The following is an 18713-nucleotide window of genomic DNA, read 5'->3' as shown; positions in this document are numbered from 1 at the left end:
TTTTGCAGTTGTCGATCCGCGCATAAGAAAACCCGCGATGAGCTGGTCTCTGCGCTCCTTCGTCTGGCACTCTAGCGTTGCCTTTGAGAACTGTATTGTCGTCTAAAATAAGCTCTTCGAATAAACTTTCGCAAACAGATACGTCGTAAAAATATATTTCAGACGACCGCCATAAGTTACAAGCAGAGGGAACGAGGGCGAACAAACGAAAACACCGCAGAAGGCGCCCGGACATCGCCCGAACTGCAGCAGACGACAGGCGCGAGTCCGTGCTCTGACGTCACCCGAGCGGCGCTCGCAGCGCCCCTGTAGTTCGTTCTCGGGGCTAATAGACTCATCACAACTGCGCTTATCAGAGAACAAACTATAAATAGATTGGAATACCGACCTTGCAAGTCGGTATTCCACTGCCCACCTGGGAAAGCACATATCAGCAGGTCCAATCAACTGGGCTTGGCTTCACAACCCAGCTGGGGGACTCTGCTGCAGATTCCGACAACGATGACTTAGATTATCCTGTACAAGTATTTTAAAAACAGTGTTTCTCGCAGAGCTATTTGTGAATAAAGTTGACTTCTTTTCATCGCGTCAGAAATTTGCATGGCTGTCGTCACCCAATCTATTACGGACGCGTACTCTCGTTCCGTCGATAGCTCAGTTGGTAGAGCGGTGGACTGTAGAGGAAGACCCAACACTGATATCCATAGGTCGCTGGTTCGAATCCGGCTCGACGGAGTACTTTTTTTGCTTTTTTTTTTATTAGACGTCAACATAGAGGCGCTTAAATATTTTACACAGACACAAAATATGATTATTTATCAAAGCGACCAAGGCAGAAAGCTGGGCTAGTTGGTGTGACATCATTATTCAAAAGACTAGCGCAAATAACAGGGACACAGACGGAGGAAGCGACAGGACGACCGCTCGTCCTCCGTCTGTGTCCCTGTTATTTGCGCTAGTCTTTTGAATAATGATGATTATTTAGCTGCTTTGGTGTAGCCTCCACTGCCTTACCGTCACGTCAGTGCTTGTGGGTTACTACATCGCATTCTAATTGAGCCAGGGTTTGAACATAGCAGGTTTTGAGAACTCTTCCCCGCACCAAATTGACGCAAAACGTAATGGATCGTAACAAAACACACAATTTACAACTGCCGCCTCAATTTCTGCTTACAAAGCAGGTAGCGCCCTCTGTTATACATTTTTGTAGACTGCTCAAGCAACTTTAGTAATTTTAGTATATCGCTGCGATTTTATTGCGCCAACAGAAACGTCAGGAAGGTCTGACACTTCAATAAATTCAACAACCTATTAAAATGCCATATTTTATGGCTTTACATTTTGTCACGTAGAAGAGTGCCGAAAACTCACTTAATAGCGAACTGCACCTCCGTTGCGGGTCAGCCCGGTATTGTACTATCACGGCCGCTGGATAAATAAGAAAGGTACTATCTTCGGGATTTTTTCTACCCAAGGGAACGATAGTGGCAAAAGTAGCCCTTAACAGCTCCACTGTAAAATAAATTTAGTCTGACATAAGGCATTTCAGTTTCGTTTTCATGAGTGTGCGTACTATGTGCACGCCTCGCTTTTCCCGGCAGTTACACGTTCCTTACAATATATGCAATGTTCCGCATTAAAATATGCTTATTTTGATTATGGATAATCGTTAAGAACTTCAGACATGGCTCAGTATGGGGAGAATTCGTTTTGACAGTCTTGCGATTCAGGAAAGCACCACGTGCTCATAAAATAAAACAAACATACACGATTTGATCATGCTTTAGGAACAAAGCGTTTGCAGGTGGTTCCTGCATGGCCAACCTTTGGGCTGCATGTCGATGTCACATCTTTGCAGCTTGCAATCAAAAACGTAACGTCGCAGTGTTTCCGATTTACAATTTCTGAATCGAAGCAAATAAAGGATACATCCTCATTTTAAAAATGTGTTCTATTTTGTATGTGCATCACTGCACATCAGTTTAAAGAGATCCATCTGGGATTACATTATCCAAACATAACATTGCTATCTTTAAAATCACAACAACAAATCATAATGAGTGGAGTTATTTTTTACAGAAGTTTAACCTAGCTGCTCCACTTTGTTTCTGAGGGAACTGCAGTCTTTCTGCAGCATCTATGGCTATCCCAAGGTGGAGTCCCTCGCAACGATCCTCACAAGCCCTTCTCCCCAAGACTGCTATTCCTTACATTCAAACAGCGACAAATACACTTGACAATCTTGAATGGTGCATTAATGAATGGAATAGCAGAGCATTCTTTGCATTTCTAAGCATAAAAGCTTATTGGTTCATCAAACATACACTAAATCTTCCAGACCTGTCGTCCCAATGTCTTGCTAAGCATAAAAAGACGCAAAATGAACAATAGGCAGAGATTCCACTTGATGGCCTTAGCAGACTTTTATAGTGCACCCAAATAAGGGGTTCAATACAGGACAACGCCGTGAAATGCACAATGCCAGACCAACGTCACTGGCATGACAGCTTGGGTGCCACGTTCAAGACAGGGAAGACCATGCTTCATTTTTTTCCACTAATAATCAAACTTTTATCCACGACACAAACAAGACTTTGATGAATAATCTGACCAGCACAAACTTAATTAGACAATAAAAAATCATTTTTTTGCCAAATCGTAGGAATTAAGGAAGGGAGAAGGTGACAGAACAGTGTGGAACGTTTCACTACAGTGCCCCTCTAATAACAGGTCGTGGCAGAATTCAGTGAAGAAACCATCCCAAAATGACTGTCGCAAGAGTAAAAGTAATTCGTGTTCCTTGTGATGACCATATTAAAAGCTGATAGGTCTACACTTCTCTTGAATGCTGTTACAAAAAACAAGGTTAGGACAATGCTTGTATCATCATGCAGTTGCACGAGGAGATGCGTCTACTGTTTATCATCACACAAAAACTGCAACACAAAATTAAGCTTTGCTGTCATGTAACTTTTAACTGCATAGGAGTTAAGATGTAAGGTTAATGCGAGAAAAAAGCACGGAGCACTGCTGCAATTGCCTTCACTAGCTGCACGAGCCAACATTTCAAGCTTACTTGATTACTCCTTGGCAGTGTGAAACAAACTTACTGACTTGTACTCAACACCGTTACAAAAGCTAAAGGAAATGCATCTGAGGCAAGTTGCACACACAGTTGAACTTTACTCCACAAGATCACACCTTGTAAGTTCATACAAGTACAGTCAATATATGTACATATACTTTGTGGAGTATTTAGTTCAAGTGATTTAGCCAAGTCAAGCATGACTTGGCTAGCATGGGCTAGTCGATTCCTTTCCCGCAATTGCAATTGGCAGTCAAGCATAACTAGAATCAAACTTGACATTTGGCTTCATGTACTAAGTGGTCTTCATGACGTGGCATTACTATCCTTGCTAAATATATATGTTCATCAAATTAAGTCGTCATCTTTGCTGCTGCAACGTGCAAGTTGCATAACACGACGACTGAATAATGAGTTAAGCTTTACTCACATCTACGGAAACACGGATAGATGTAATCTGCTGGCTTTGCCACAAGCCATCCGCTTGTGGAATTCCCTACCTGATAGTACTGTCATGCAAACGCTTGGAGATAAATTAAGAGAACTCCTGAAACTGCAGTTTCTGTCCTAAAAATGTGTCATTCCGTATGCCATGTTCTGTATATCTATGTAACGTCATGGTGATTTTTCATTTCTCTTTCATTCTTTTAACTACACTTTGTTACACAATGATTGATTATGCACATAAGCAATGGTAGAAGTGATCTGGTGTTTTGTAAAGCACCACATACTGTAATTTGTCTGAGCGTAGTTAGTATCGTCCTTTTCTTTGCATGCTTTAAATTACACTATTTATTAAAAAGTTTGATTATATGTGTGGTAAATTTAAACAATGTTTTCCTCATTAGCACATCTTCTTCATCTGTGACACTGTTTTGTAACAATGATTTATACTTTGCGGTATTCACAGGTACAACTGTCTTGCAATGATGCCCCCCTTACTCAATGCTCCTTGTGGGGCCTGTAAAGTACTTTGAAATAAATGACGCTTTTGTCGTGATGCAGTTCACTATGTGATGCTGCTATGGACATTTTGCCACGGTGACATTCACAGCCCTGAGTGGTGTGATTGGCTCAAGCACAAAGACATGGGGTTATTTTGCCAGAATACTGTCTAACTTTGACATAATGATCATGGATATTAAGAATTATCAGATATTACTAAGTATCGCTATATGTTTATAAGCTGATATTATCATGTACACTTATAATTAACATTGAATATTGCAAAGGTATTTTCGTGTTAGATGCAACTTCATTGTAATGAAGCTAAACTCTAGCAGCTTTGCCAATTCCAAGTCACGATAAAAGCCAGGACAAATGCTGTTGCCAAACCATTTAATCAAAACAGGGTACGCAAATCACTATGCACTTGATGCATGTGTTATGCAGTCATTGTGACCCCTTCCCCCCACCTCCTCAAGTCTGAATGCACATGTCTATTCAATGCTCCCTCAACAACTGATACTTCTTCAAGCTTGGGCAAACACTATGATAGACCAGGTATCTCAGCAAACACATCAATTAATAAGGACAGTGCAACAACTGAAAAAAGGCTATTGCCTAAGCAATACATTATTTGTAGCAGTGGTAATGAAGTACTGTGCAATAACTGCCTAAAATTGCACATGTCATTATGGAATTGAAACCCATGCTTAATCAGTAGGTGTTTAGTACAACCCCCGAGACTAGCACTAGTCTTAAAGAGTGTGTTGCTGAATTTCGGCATGATATACATTGACATTTCACTATGTATGTGCTCTAGTGCATACAGAAGCCCCTGCATGAAAATTTTACATGCAACAGCTAAGTATCAGCATTACTGGTGCTTATCTTGTTATTCCTACTAAACTGCCACACCTTGAGGTGGATCAGCTCCAGTTAAAACATTTAACAACATCGTCTGATAAAAGGGTTTACTGGCAATTACAGAATTTCCTATGCCCGCTGCTGCGAATGAGGCAATGCCAAAAGAAACTCTTTCTCTACAGCACTGTCTGTTAAAAATACTTAAAACATTAGCAGGGACACCTGGTTGTAGAGACTGTAGCAACAAACACAATTTATATTATCGAAAACCAATCATCGAAAAGTGTGTTCTTCACACTGCAGTAGAGAATGTCAGTGTGCTACAATTTGATGCATATGTTGAAATATTCATGCACGAATTCGATGGAAGAGTTGTAATCATGAAAAGAAACATCGGAAGAAGGTCTAGAGAAGTTATTTCTTAAAAGCCACTACTGAAAGTATGGTGCATTGCAATTTATGACAACTATGGCCCTAAGCCCACAGAAACTCTAAGTTTGCACCTCATAGACCTTATCTTGTGCCAAACAATAATCGCCATCTATCTTACGAGCCTTTCATTTCTGTCACGCTGCAAGGCCAGTACTTGCAGGTCACGAGCGGCGTGCTTGTTTATAGCATTATTGACAAGAAAGTAATGAGTGTAGTGTTTTCAAGAAAGGAAACAGAAGCAAGACATATCACAATTATTGTTTGAGGACAAAGTGCCCCCCAAACAATGTGAACATTTTTTAGAGTATAAGCAGTAAAATATTGTTTTAGTGAAGAGTGACATCTTACACAAGCAAACTAAAAAACTAACAGTTTGGAAGTGGTGAAGTGTAGATCATCGCCCCACTAACAACAGGTAGGTAACATGTCCAGATGGAAACTAAAGAGCATACTTATGGTACTGTTTCGGCAACTAGAAACATCCCTACTCAGTGATAACTCAGAAATTCAATACTAGTTCTGCCCAAAAATCAGCCCTGGACTGCCCTATGTGCCTCTGCGCTCGAGACACATTTCTGAAGGCACCAATACTGAAAGAAAGTTCCCCTTCACCATGACATAATGTAAATTAGTGAACACAATCAGCTGGCCTACTTACACAAATTCTCTTTAAGCTGAAAAGCAGTGTATTTGGCATCGTATTAAGTTATTCTTAGGTCTTCACTCACTATGCTGATCAAAATATGACAGTATTCACTGCAGCACTTGACCAGGGGGGTTACCAGATGAATCAAGGTTGAGAGGCAGCAAGCCATCTCAATACAGGTCCAAGTATGCGGCATGACTTGCCCAAGAAGCCTGTAAGAAGCAAAATATTTCATTTAGTAAACATGCATAAAGATTTGCTTCATGTTAAACATGCTCCTTTCTGGTTATTTCTTTCTACAAGGCTTTTGTGAGACAGCTGAATTACAAAACATTGCACAAGAGGTTAAAACAAGTTGTCGTCACGGGCTGCATGATGCACAGTGAAACGGTGGTGATAGCTAGCTATTGTGTTACCCTTCTTTGTTCCAACTCCAAATCTTAATCAGCGCGCTAACTCAAGTTACGGTACTAGTTTTAAGTACTGTGAAAAGACACTTAATTTATTCACTTAAAGTACTGGCAGTCCTGCTCACTTCATTTTCTTTTTTGTTAATGTCCATGAAAGCTTATATGGGGTGGAACATAAACCTTAGGCTGCAGCCGTACCCTCTGTAATCGAGGTCTGCACGCGATCTCGCGCCATATCATCCAACATAGCATGCGCTATCTTTATAAACTCCGTTGCCATTTTTCCCAACATGACCCTAAAGAACAGTTGATTCAGAGAACTTATTGAACTAGGCGAAGCAGGTTTACAAGACACCTGGGCAGCACGGCCGTAAGTTGTACTAATTTTCACGAAAACTGAATTCAGAAGAATTAGTTTTGTTTCGGAATGTAAAACTGAGGTTTCGCGGCTACCGTAAGCTCAACCGTTGTTCCCCGAGTTACGTAATCAGGCAACATGGGCAACATCAAATGTCATTGTGAGGCGAAAATATGCAGAGGCTACGCACGACCGAATGAGACCGTCGGCGAAGGAAAAGCGGCCGCTATTGCGTCACAGTCGGAACGATAGCGCAAGTTGCTAATCGGCCTTTCGCAGGGACGCTTGAATGTGCAAATTCGACGCGCCAAGAGCACACGCCAGCCGATGACAGGCCGCAAACTTCCAAATAAGGGTAAGCTTCACTCTCGTGATTCTATTGGGTCATGCGCGGTCACGTGGGGTGCCTGGCCAAGTTGAGTCATCGCGACGTGCCGTGTGCTGACGCGTGACGACATAGTTCCCTTATAAAAACGCTGATACTGCAACGCAGAGACTGAAAAATCTATACTAAATAAAAAAATCCAGGTGGTATAAGCGCATAGCTTACCGTAATATAATGTGTGGTTTCATTTAGTGAATAAAATAACCCAAGTTGGCACTTTTTGTGTGTGGCGGCTTAATTTGAAGAGCAAATCAAGAAAACAACCGCCCAATCGTGGACGCCCTCTGTAGCAGCGCGGAGGAACACAAACTGGGTGCGCTGCGATCCTGGTATAACCACCCTTCCCGTTTGCGTCGAGAGGCCTAGTGCGAAAACAAGGACTTGGTTACGTTGTGCCCTCGATCAATTAAATTACAGCCGCACTATGGTGAGTACCGAAATTTTGTCTAACCACACGGTCAGCGGTCGTTTCGTAGCGATCGCCTGTCGTCGCGCGGGCCGCACGGTCGGTGCCAGTCGTTTTGAAAGGGGCGAGGTTAGCCGGCACGGGTGACGATACCGGCGTTTTGTGCCATCCTCCATGCCACGGCCCCCGAAGCCTAAGGGCTGCTCCTCGTAGCTAATTTTGGCAACGTTAAAAGCCACATTCACGAACGCTCGTATCTCCCCTTGCCTGTTTAGCGCATTTCTGTTCTCTCAAGATGAACCGAGTGCTGGGGCAAGTATAGCGTCGCCCGATGACACACACTCCTTCGGGTTATCGTTCTTATGTGAGGCTTCTTCAACGTAAACCTCGGGAGCTTTTTGCTTGTTTTTTTTTTTTCCTCCACGACTCTATTCGGTCGCTGCGATGGTGAGCGGTGTGCGGTCATGTTGCATTCGTAACGCTGTGGGCGCAAGTGGGTACGGAGTGTTTCGATTCCTACCTACGGATTGGCTTTTGAATTGCGCGGAGTTCGCAAGCGGAGCGAAGGGCGGTTTCTGCATGCCGCCAGGCCTAACGCTGGAGCGATGAGCCTCTGTAGTCGGTGGGGGTCTTGCCCCTGTGTGTTAGGCCTAGCCGTCTAGTCATCCTCTTGTAGCCGGCTTTTTTTGGCATTGGCGGGTGACCGCGCTTGAGGCTGCCGTCGGAATGTAGTATGTCGTGTAACCCGCCGCTCCGCCCCTCGGAATACGCCTCGCCGTCACGTTTATTTATGCCTTCCATCGTGGCATCCTGCCGTCATCGCGGTTTACCGTGCACCACGCCTTCGTTTTGATTGTTTGGAGACTGGAGCCTGTGCTTGCGTTAGCTTCAGCGCAAGCATTAAAAAAAAAAAAAAAGTTCGGGGCTTTCCCTTTCTGAATGCAGCAGTCGGAGCTACGTTCACGTTTTGTTTTGTTCGTTTTTTTTTTAAATTTTAAATTGCTTTCTTTGCCTTCGTGAAAACATAACGAGGCCCCATGCACGGAAGTCGGCAATTTCTCGGGCTCGAAAAGCCAAAAAGCGCCCGCGCATTTTTTTTAACGTCTTGTCGCAGTGAGTTGACCCCGTTTTTTAAATGGAAAGGGCTAGAAATGAGCAAAATTGCCTTGCTCTTTCTCTCGCGAGACATTAAAAAAAAAACCAAAATAAAAACATCTCGAAACGTGCTATAAGATTTTGGGAGCGTTTCCCGGTTCTTCATTTTCGTTTCGAGCGGTTGGACACCGCTTCCGCGGCTGGTAGCGTGAAGGAGCGCTCCTTTTCAACCGGCTCCCCAGTTCTCGTCGGCAGCCCGACGTTGGCTACTGTCGTGGCATGTGACTCATCCGGCGAATGAAGTCGTTCAGCCGCTTTCCATTGTGCAGTTGGCGCTGGCCGGACGTCTTGCGAGAGCCAGATAGCGCGCTCAGAGTTCCTGTGCAGGCGTTTTGCGCGATTACAGCAAGCGGGCCGCAGGTGAAAGACAAGCGCGCTTGTACGAACGACGTAAAAGCTCGACAGAAGGCTCAGCTCGAGCAGCCGCGTGCTTTAAATCCAACGCCAGAATGTAGTGCGGGCGCATCGAATCGCTCCCCCCAATGTGACCGTTCTAGAGGTGTTCACCTACCCTCAAACCTGTCGGGTGTGACGCTAAACAGCACGTGGTTCAGTTCGGGCCGGTTGGCATCGCCGCCGCTAGGAAGATCGGCGTGTTTATTTTGATCTGGCAAAAGACGTGAAAATGGTCGTAAGCAACGTCAAAAAGTCGGTGAGCTTAGAAAAAATAAAAGAACGGGCACGGGTATCTTGATCTGCTATCCAGTTCCCGTGTTCGACCCCCTTGCCTTTGTGGTGCTCTCTCGTGGGACAGAAAAACGTTTGCAACGAATTTTTTCAGGGAAGCCCCGGATGTTGGGGCTATACAATATAGCATGTTTTGTCACTGGGCAGTGGCACTAGGGAAAATAAAAACCCTTGGTGACCTTTTTCTCGGGACTGGATGCTGTTGCTACTGCGAGTAGTACATGTATCGCAATTCATCAGTTGTAGGCTCCGATTGCTATTAAGCGCCAGCTTTTAGCAGTTTAATGACCTCATCCTTCATGCAGTCTTTTGACATTGCGGTGCTTAGCCAATTTTAAACTTCTGCTTCTGAACTAGTTTCATTCAGTGCCAGGTAAGTTATCCGTGCATTAGCTGTTGGCCTTCAGTTTTTAAAAACATCCCAGCACAGTTGACCAAATCATAAAATTCATTCTCCTTTCTGTCAAAGGGGGATTGGTGCTTCACCTTAAGTGGCACACGGTCTGGCCATAGTTCCTTTTTTTTTTTTTTTGTGCTTCCTAGATGCCATGCGACTCTTCGGGTAGTTTCAACGTGTCTTGGTAGGTTAGGCTAACTTTTGCTACACTAGCAAGAGAGCCTGGAGACCACGGCTGCCCTGAAATGTTTCCCTGCAGCTTGCGCGTGCAGGCTGACATCAAATGGCATAGCATTTGTGAGCTTATTCGACCAAATTCCATGTTGCACGGCTGTGCTGGAGGTAGCCAAGATTTTTGCTCTTAGCCTCAAGACTTCGTCATGATAGTATGGGCGGTAGGAGTGTGAACATAGCAGTAGTGACGTTTGCCTTGCCTCAACAGTGCATGCGAGATCGTTACATGCCTAGCTGTGTTTAGGAGGTTATCTAGCCCCTGTGTGTAGAACTCGCCTCGGTGATGGGTTCCTGTGGTTCCAATTTCATTGCATGTAGAATATTTACATACAGTATTGGTGCAACAGCATCTGGGTCATTTTGGGAAGGCTTCTTGGGATATGTTCATTCTAATTGAACTAACGAGCAGTCAAACATGTGCCGCATGCTTTACTTTGCAAAGGTCATTTTCCTTTGGTTCTGACAGCTTTGTGCATTCCAGTGGTTGCTGAAAGGTACTGACACTGAAATGTCGCAGACTACAAATTCAATTTTGCGCATTGGTTACACCATTCAGAGCAATGATTCTTGCACTAAAGCAGATATTGACACAACTATGCATGTTTGTGTATCTGCATTACACATGTACATTTGAACTTGTTTAGTGGTCTCTAGTAGAGCAACGCAAGCTTTACTTTGCTACCTCTGTAGCATGCAGTTCCCTTTCTTGGTTGTATCGCACTGCAAATTCTCATTTCTTCCCTCTGTGCCTCTTTTCCTTCCGATGTTGTAATGGTTGCAGTAGGAAGCTAGCACACTTTGTGAAGTCATCTTCAGGTATATATACCACTGTCCCAGGTATTCCATGTATCCTCAGCCAAATCTTTGTGGATGTTCAACAGCTTTCACTGTGCTTACGGTTTTTGTGGTTTGTATAATGCTGTCAATGAGCAATATAGGGGTAGGCTCTAAAAATAACATGCAGAAAACATAAGGCACTGCAACTTGGCAAGGGGACAAAAATTTAGTCATTCACTTGCTGGGCTAAATGGCACACCACCGTTTACCTCTACCGTATGGAGACCCAGGCCGTGGACAGATCTGCATAGGCATACCAGATCTGTATTAGGTTATGAATGTCTGCTTGCTATGCAAGAAACAGTGTATTGATACTAAACAAGGAGACTGAGCAATGAAAGATGTAGGTGTAATGTTGAAAAAAAAATTTTTGCCTCATTCAATATGAGTAAACGAAAATGTAGTTCAGATTAAGAGATGTATTTGAGTTGGTCGTGTAATACATAAGGTGAATGATCAGTGGACCATCTTGAGTAACCAAATTGGGGCCATAAAAAGGCACAATGCATGTTCCTCAATGCTAGCAATGCACCAGCATAGTGGCGGCAGTAATGGTCTGAATTATTCCCGTCGTTTGGATCCAGATGACAAGGGTAGTAGTAGTAATCCCTAGGAGTTGCCTCGGTTTTCTCTGAGGCATTTGCTGCAGGCCTGCCACTTCTGTCTTGGGACCAGTTTCTTTTTTTTGGGGGGGGGGGGGGTGATTCGACTCTTGGTAATGACTGCTTTCCTCCAGTGCTTGTTATGTGAAGGTTAAACAGGTCTCTGGAGCAGACTCCTTTACATTAGGTTCTTGTATTCTTATGTGCATAAAGCCTCGGGGTGACTTGCATGTGTTGTCGCAAAACTTGCATTTGGGAATACTGTCCACATCATCCGGCTGCTAACCATAACCTTGATGTGAACTTTTCGCAATATGTCTTCTTGCCCTCTCATACCTGTAGTGTACTTCCCCATTAACCAGAGCGTGGTTATCCTATTAGCTGGTACCCACCACATTGGCATACTGGCTGTCGGATTCTTCTGCCAAGCACGTGGTCATTGGTTATGATTCCCAGCCGCTGCAGCCACATTCTTATGGGGGACAGAATGCAAAAATGCTGTGTACTGCAATTTATCAGCATGTTGAACCCTAGGTGATCGAAATTCAGGGCCCCCTCTAGGACATTCCTCAGAGCCCGTGGGTGGCTTGACTGCTTCAAGCACTCTGATTTCATTTAAATTTAACACTGCATTTTTCTCCCACCATTCTGGTTGAAACCTGTAGGCCTCTGTCGATCCGTAGCTGGCGCCCCCTTCCACGTGGCCGGCGTTTCTCGGCTTCAGTTCGTTTTTCAACTGGGCCGTCTCCCTTCTGTCAGGAGTATTTATCTGGCTGCTGCTTATTCTCGGAGTTGAGGCCTGTGCTATTTTCGGAAGGGTGCTTTCCCTCCCTTTCTCCTCCTACTCTGCTTGTCTGCTGTTGCTGGCATGGACCTCTTTGCCGGGCAAGTGGAGAAAAAACGTTTTGGCGACGGTGGATCGCCTGCTTGGGGTGGCACTGCTTGGACTAGCCTTCTGCTGAGGCGCCCCTTCGCGAAACCTTTTCACTGGATTGTAGCAATTGTGCAGCAACGGCAGGGAGGCTGCCAGCCTCGGCACTGGCTGGATGCACGATGCTGGCTTCATTGAGTTGAGCACGGAAATAAAAACTTTTCGGTGTGCCAATTAGAGGTCAGTTAGTTTTGGCATTAGATGTAGTACAAGGTGCTGAGATTTGAAAGTGGCTGCACTCTTAATTTTCAGTCGCGGTGTGCTTGTTTTGGCATGCTACGATTAGGCCAGCGCCTTCACAATCAGTTGCAGCTTCAGAACACACTGTAATAGTGTCGCCGCTCCTTATGACGGCCACACATTTGCAAATCCTCGTGACTCGAGTTGGTTGTTGGGCGAGTCGGTCCTTGGCGCTTTATAGATTAACAGCAGAAAGGGAGAAGCTTGATAGCTCAAAAGTTCTTACATTAAAGTATAAGTATTCAATGAGTTGCTAGTGAGTGCCTGTGCTGTCCTTTTTTTTTTTGCACTCTTTTAATTCGTTAAGTGCGAGCTTTAGCCTAGTTTGCAGGTGTCATTGTGTAGCTGGGATGACTGCATTGGTCCTTGTCATAACCTACATTGCACGCTGCAGATGTGGACTCTTAGCCCTTTCCTTGACTCTGAGTGTAACATTACTGCATTGGCTGCTTGGCCTTGTGCTTATAGTAATTAAAAATTTCTAACTTCTCTTTGGTTACAACAGTAAATTGTAGGAAAGAAAAAAGGCTTGCCAATACTCTGGGCATTAACTTCACCATACCCCTTCCACCCAAAAGAAAAAAATTGTTGAGCAAAATTTGTGGATGTCTTGAATGACCTTGGTCTCCAGCGTATCTTGCACACCTTGCAGCAGTTCAAACTACTTGCATTCGTCATTAGAAATAGTTTCTCATATCTGAAACAAAAGGCTACAGATATAAGTAGTGGAACTTCACCTTGCTGGATCCATACTGCCACAATAACGGGTGTTTCATTATGGACGTTCTGGTTTTTAAGGGCCTCAAAAAAAAAAAAAGTGTTATAATCTAAGGTGCATCAGTAAATCGCGCTTCTGAGAAGCAAGAAGAAAAAAATTGATGCTCAAGTTATTGAAAAGTTGCGTTTTGTTCTATAAACCAGATTTATTCAACCTGCGGCTGCTCAAACCTTTGCGTGTGCTAAGGCTTAAAAATCTGCAACATCATACGTGTGTGTTTGTGTGTGTGTGTGCATTGTGGTTTTGCTGCAAGACTCAAGACGTCGTTATGATATGCCGTCATATGCCTGTGATCGCACGACTTGCTCAACATAGCCGGTTGAATGCCAAATTACACAATGTGGCACTACAGCAGTGCTGTCCAAATGCAAGCCTCGGTGGCGGTGCCCCCTGGATAAACAGATGCAAATCTTAAAGACTGGTTGCATGCGGCGGAAATAATTGCGGGAGCCGGAAACGCGTCATAGCCATCTGGTTTTGGACACCACCTGTTATGAGTTGGGCTCAAGTAACGTTACCCATGTATACAGAAAGTCTGCAAGAGGGCAAAGCAATAATGACTCATTTGTTTTTTGCTTTCTCGCACTTGCAAAGGTTCCGGAATACTGGGTTATTGAAGAGGTGTTTGGCAGTGCAACGCTGTTAGCAATATCTTGTGTTGCACAGTTTAATCAGAAAACGCACAGTCAATGTGGTAGTGGCCTCTGTATCTCCTACTTAACTGCTGTTGTAAAGCTTGGTAGCAACATAATTGTTGATGGGCAGTCCCTTTATAATTTCCTTCTAATGAGCACCCTCATTCATCATATTTCAAAAAGCATTGTAGTTGGGCAAAGCATGGGTAGATCTCGCTTCCAGCTTTGCTACTGCCAACTATGGCTCCTGTAATTCATAAACAGTAAAAAAAAAAAAGTGTGCAAGAAGCGAAGACTTCCTTCTACCATGCTTGTAACATTCTGACAGTTAGTAGAGCTTCGTACTCCATCCTTGAACTCTGCATTGGTGTGGTTTCAGAAGTGTTGCTTTTCTTCTTGTGCCTTCGCAGTCTTCCGGCGTGACAGTGTCCACTGAAGCCAAGACAGTGTATGAGGAGGTGAAGAAGGATAAGAAGTACCGCTACATAATCTACCACATCAAGGACGAAAAGGTCATCGATGTGGAGACCACGGCAGAGCGCTCTGCCACCTATGCGGACTTCTTGGAGCAACTGCAAAACTACAAGAACGAGTGTCGCTACTGTGTCTTCGACTTCCCTGCCTCCATCCGCGCCGAGGGGGCCTCCGAGTGCGCCATGTCCGTAGACCGCCTTGTCCTCATGACCTGGTGAGAGAAAGCACAACCTCGACACGAGAGTGAATCCCCAGGGGTGTCACCAGAATGTTCACCTAATTTGCTTTTTTTTTTTTTTCTCGTTTACCTGCATTGGTGACTGTCATTCGCTCCTAAGCACTAGATTGCTGGTTCAATTTCTGGCCACGCTGACTCATTTCAATGGGGGTAGAATGCAAAAGGGCTTCTGAACATTGAAGCTCCAAGCTAAAGAACCAGGGCATTCAAATATAATCTGGAGAGCTAAGTCATCCTTCACAGCCCGTGTTGCCTTAGGGTTAAGCTCCCCAGTTTCAACTCGTTTTTCAGTTTTTAGCTTGGTTGCCCTTTCAGGGCTGTGTAAGGAGCTCTGTATTTCTGGTACGAGTGTAATGGGGCATCATTTGCTTAGCCCTTTCATGGGCAAGATCAGTCAGTTTTGTATGAATATCGGGCCACATTTTCAAGCAGTCAATTTGTGCTGACTTCTCGGCTTAAAGGGGAGAATTTGTAAGATCCACATGCTGTGTATATTTGACAATGGGCACAGATATCTTGCACTATAGACTTCATAAATTTTTTTGCATGGCATGAGTGGTTTCGATAAGCTGCTTCTTTTTCTCCATAAGTAGTTTCTTACTCAATGTGCGGAATATGTTGGATGCTGCTCCATTGATTTTGAATGTTTAAAGAAATATCACCTTAAGGGGCTCTATACCTCTGTGTTAGGAAGTTCATTCATCATTGGAAAGTGGTGCCGTGGACATGGAATGAACCACATAAGTTTTAATGTTGGCTGCTGCTTATTTATGCTGGTTAAATTGGTTGGTTAGTGAAGGTGTTAGTAGCTATGGGAGGGAATTGGTAACATTGTACATCATTTAAACCGGCGCAGAAGACCACTGAAGCTTCACTTTCTACCTTATTGCACATAAATTGCAGGCTTGGACTTCATCACATGCTTTTTGAATATGAAGTTTCAGTCGCCTGGTTACTGGTTAGTCCATGGCTGGTTACTTGTTAGAGCAACATGATCTAGTTGGACAAACTACCTGTACAAAAGGCTGCATAATGTTCCGATAATGCATGTGTAAATGTTTCCGCCTGGCAAGTGTACAGTCGCCTGGCTTTGCAGCAGATGACATGCAATTGGTGGCAATGCCACCTTTCCACACGCTTGGGCAATGCTGTGATGTAGCTTTAGCTGGTACTTGCAGCTAGATCGGCAGCAAAGTGGCAGCTGCGCATTTGTGTTCCCTTTAATGGTGGACGACACCGCATAAAGCTTTTTGGCTAAAGTGTAGGGGCCGCGGTCGGCTTTTGCCTAGATGTGGCAGAAAACTTCAATTCAGCACGTTCCCTTGCAGAACTCGTTCTGCATGAAAAAAAAAAAAAAACTTATGAATTGCAAGCGGTGTTGCATGACAAATCGTGCATTTCTTTGTTGGGGGTGGAAAGACTTGAAAGACGTGGATTGTGTGTTGCTTTGCCATAATGGCAAACAGGGGGTGCTGCCGGTTCTTTTCGTTCCGTTTATTTACTGGGGGGTATACAGGCAATAGAGAAGTGGCAGTACTAAAGAGAAATTCAGCGCCAGTCCACTATATGAAGGTGGATAGCCAGCAGAGCTGTATATATGGTGATAAATATGTTGATAACCATGCTGGTTGAAAAGAACACAAAACATACCACGATGAATTTTCTCTTTTGAAGAATTTTGTTGAATTGCTTATTCAATGCTTTTTTTTTGTACTTATTATTTAGTCGCAAAGCTATCGCTTCAGGGTAGCTTTGATTACGGCAACTGGCTCTGTGGCGACATTGGAAAGGTTCTTGGCCAATGTGACGTCTATGCTCGACCGATGACACTCCATGGGCACACTGATGTTTGTGTAACATTGAATGCTGAACCTTTCCAAGAGAAAAGCTATGAATCGCTTTCCGTATGGCCGAGATAAGTCTTGACATCGCCCACAATTGTGATGAGAGCGCAGTCGATAGGGGGGGATCCAAACAAAAGTACACGCTTGGCGTGTGCGGCACGATCTTCATATTACACGCCGTTGCCGTGCACATTTCCGCTTGTGTTCATAGCGGTGTTCTTCTAGGCGCGCTCTTAAACAGTCCTGGATGCACACGGCCTACCCATTGCATGAGTGGAAAAGAACTGAGATAAGGTTACGTGTTTGCCTACAGAGCTCGTGACTTCAAATCGTAATCCATACTTAAATGTCTATTCTGGTTTTACTTTTTTTTATCGCAATACACTTCTCTCTATCAAAAGCAGCTGGGGCATACCTGGCAATACGCTCTTGCTTTAGCTCTGCAGTGGCCGCCATATTTTTTGCCCTTGCAGACAAACCGCCAGAGCCTAGCGATAACAGCTCTGCTGTAAAAAAAAAAAAAAAAAAAAAAAAAAAAAAAAAGCGGAGGGGGGAGGATGTTATGAGGTTTTGCGTGCCACAATCGAAAATCTGATGGAGGCACACCGTACTAGTGGGCTCTGCATAAATTTCGACCACTGAATGTGCACCCAATGCGCAAGCCTTTTTAAACATTGCTTCCGTTAGAATTGCGGCCGCTGTGGCCAGGAAGCGATGGTCATCCGCTTGAAAAAGTACGTTAAGTTGTTCAGGGGGTCAACTGTCTTTTAACAACCTCTCCTGCCTTTGGTGTCTTGCACAGGTGTCCCGAACAGGCAAAGATCAAGCAGAAAATGCTGTACTCCAGCAGCTACGATGCGCTCAAGAAGGCTCTCGTGGGCGTCTACAAGTACGTCCAGGCGTGCGACTTTGAAGAAGTCGGTCAGGAGGCAATAGAAGCCGCCTTCCACTCTTCGCGCAAGTAGGGACACACACTTGTCACGGCTGAGGCACCACCCTCTTCGTTTTATTGTTCTCCTCCGGAGGTTTTTTTAAGTTCACACAAAACAAGGGGGGGGGAAAAGAAGTGTCCACTTTTGCTCGACAAGACGAAAGGCAGGAAGCAGGCAGCGACTGCAAATGTGTTGCGCACGCCTCCGCAAGAATGTCAAGACCGGCCAAGACGCCGTTCATTTGGTTTGTTTTGCCGACGGCCGCTTTCCTCCGGCGTTGTCCCATAATCTGCCTGTGTTCCGAGCCCTTGGTACCCTTCTGCAACAAACCCTGTTGAACACTGTTCCTTTGTATTCTTTGTTACTTTTCTCATATTTAACTGCTTGTTTCCTCCATTTCCTTCAGCGTTGAACAGAAACTCACTGTCCCCTTCCTTTTTTTTTCTTTTGCAACAGTTCATGTAAATCCGGTTGGAGTTAAATGCACTGCTTGCATTTGCTAGCATTGTTGAGATTTTGAACAAGTTTCATCATTGATTTGTTTTTTTTTCCTGTGTTAATAAATAGTAAAGCAAAGTTACGATTTCTTACTGATGCAGACATTTTTAGTATGTGCAAACGCTTCATGTAACACTGGGCCATTTTAAATGCCTGGTTGGAACAGTCTGTTTGCTCGTGTAAACTTTAACTCCACAGAAATTTTCAACGTTTACCCCACTGTTAGCCAGGGTTGCTTCAAGCAAGGGATAAAAGGGTTTCAGGGTTCCTTTCTACCAGAGTTGTGGTTTTTTGGACACTTCAGTCCCTTCATTCAGCCAATGTATTTTTTTTTATTTTACAACTTTGTGCTAGTGTGTTTACCTGCTAACTATTTATTGAGTCACGAGGTTGTTTCTTCTGTTCTCCCTTTCTTTTTGCCAGCATTTTTGAAAATCTGTTAGAATGGCAGTGAAAAAATATTCTGTGTGAAGCGCGGTAATTGCCCCCTGCCTTTTTTTTTTTGGCTATCAAATTGCTTTAGGCTTCAGTTTTTTTCTCGTATACCTGTGTGTACATGGACAAATGTGAGGTGTGTTTTGTACACCGGCAATGAGAGACTTGCTCTGCATAAATTGCAGGTGCAAACCTCTTGTCGTGTGATCCGATAAAGAGGTGTGATTACCTCCCTGGTACGGGTGGGCTGACTCTAATGGAAATG

The 18713-nt window shown here is 44.2% G+C and overlaps 1 protein-coding gene, 1 long non-coding RNA gene and 1 other non-coding gene across 3 annotated transcripts in view; 2 read left to right on the top strand and 1 right to left on the bottom strand.

Moving 5' to 3' along the window:
- Window positions 1-7215, bottom strand: part of LOC142564669 (uncharacterized) — an 88470-nt gene extending 81255 nt beyond the window's left edge. Inside the window, exons 1-2 of the long non-coding RNA XR_012824649.1 lie at window positions 6931-7215; window positions 6055-6184 (exon numbers count right to left, since the gene is read on the bottom strand). This is a non-coding gene — a long non-coding RNA (uncharacterized LOC142564669). The remainder of the gene's footprint in view (window positions 1-6054; window positions 6185-6930) is intronic.
- On the top strand, window positions 644-735 carry TRNAY-GUA (transfer RNA tyrosine (anticodon GUA)). The gene is given in 2 exon segments: window positions 644-680; window positions 700-735. It is a non-coding gene; the product is annotated as a tRNA-Tyr (tRNA).
- A 149-nt stretch (window positions 7216-7364) lies between the features above and the next one.
- Window positions 7365-17640, top strand: tsr (Cofilin/actin-depolymerizing factor homolog tsr). Its single transcript, XM_075675776.1, has 3 exons — window positions 7365-7552; window positions 14438-14715; window positions 17386-17640. The coding sequence occupies exons 1-3, from the start codon at window positions 7550-7552 to the stop codon at window positions 17546-17548; spliced, it is 444 nt and encodes a 147-aa protein (XP_075531891.1). The 5' UTR covers window positions 7365-7549; the 3' UTR covers window positions 17549-17640.
- Window positions 17641-18713: the final 1073 nt, after the last annotated feature.

Source organism: Dermacentor variabilis, chromosome 11, assembly GCF_050947875.1.
Source record: "Dermacentor variabilis isolate Ectoservices chromosome 11, ASM5094787v1, whole genome shotgun sequence".
NCBI classification, from domain to species: Eukaryota; Metazoa; Arthropoda; class Arachnida; order Ixodida; family Ixodidae; genus Dermacentor; species Dermacentor variabilis.
This window is presented reverse-complemented; position numbering and strand designations above follow the sequence as displayed.

Bases quoted from the DNA above. Each gene is read 5' to 3' on its own strand.
- tsr (XM_075675776.1), top strand. The intron at 14,716-17,385 runs GTGAGAGAAAGC...TGTCTTGCACAG, and splicing joins CGCCTTGTCCTCATGACCTG to GTGTCCCGAACAGGCAAAGA.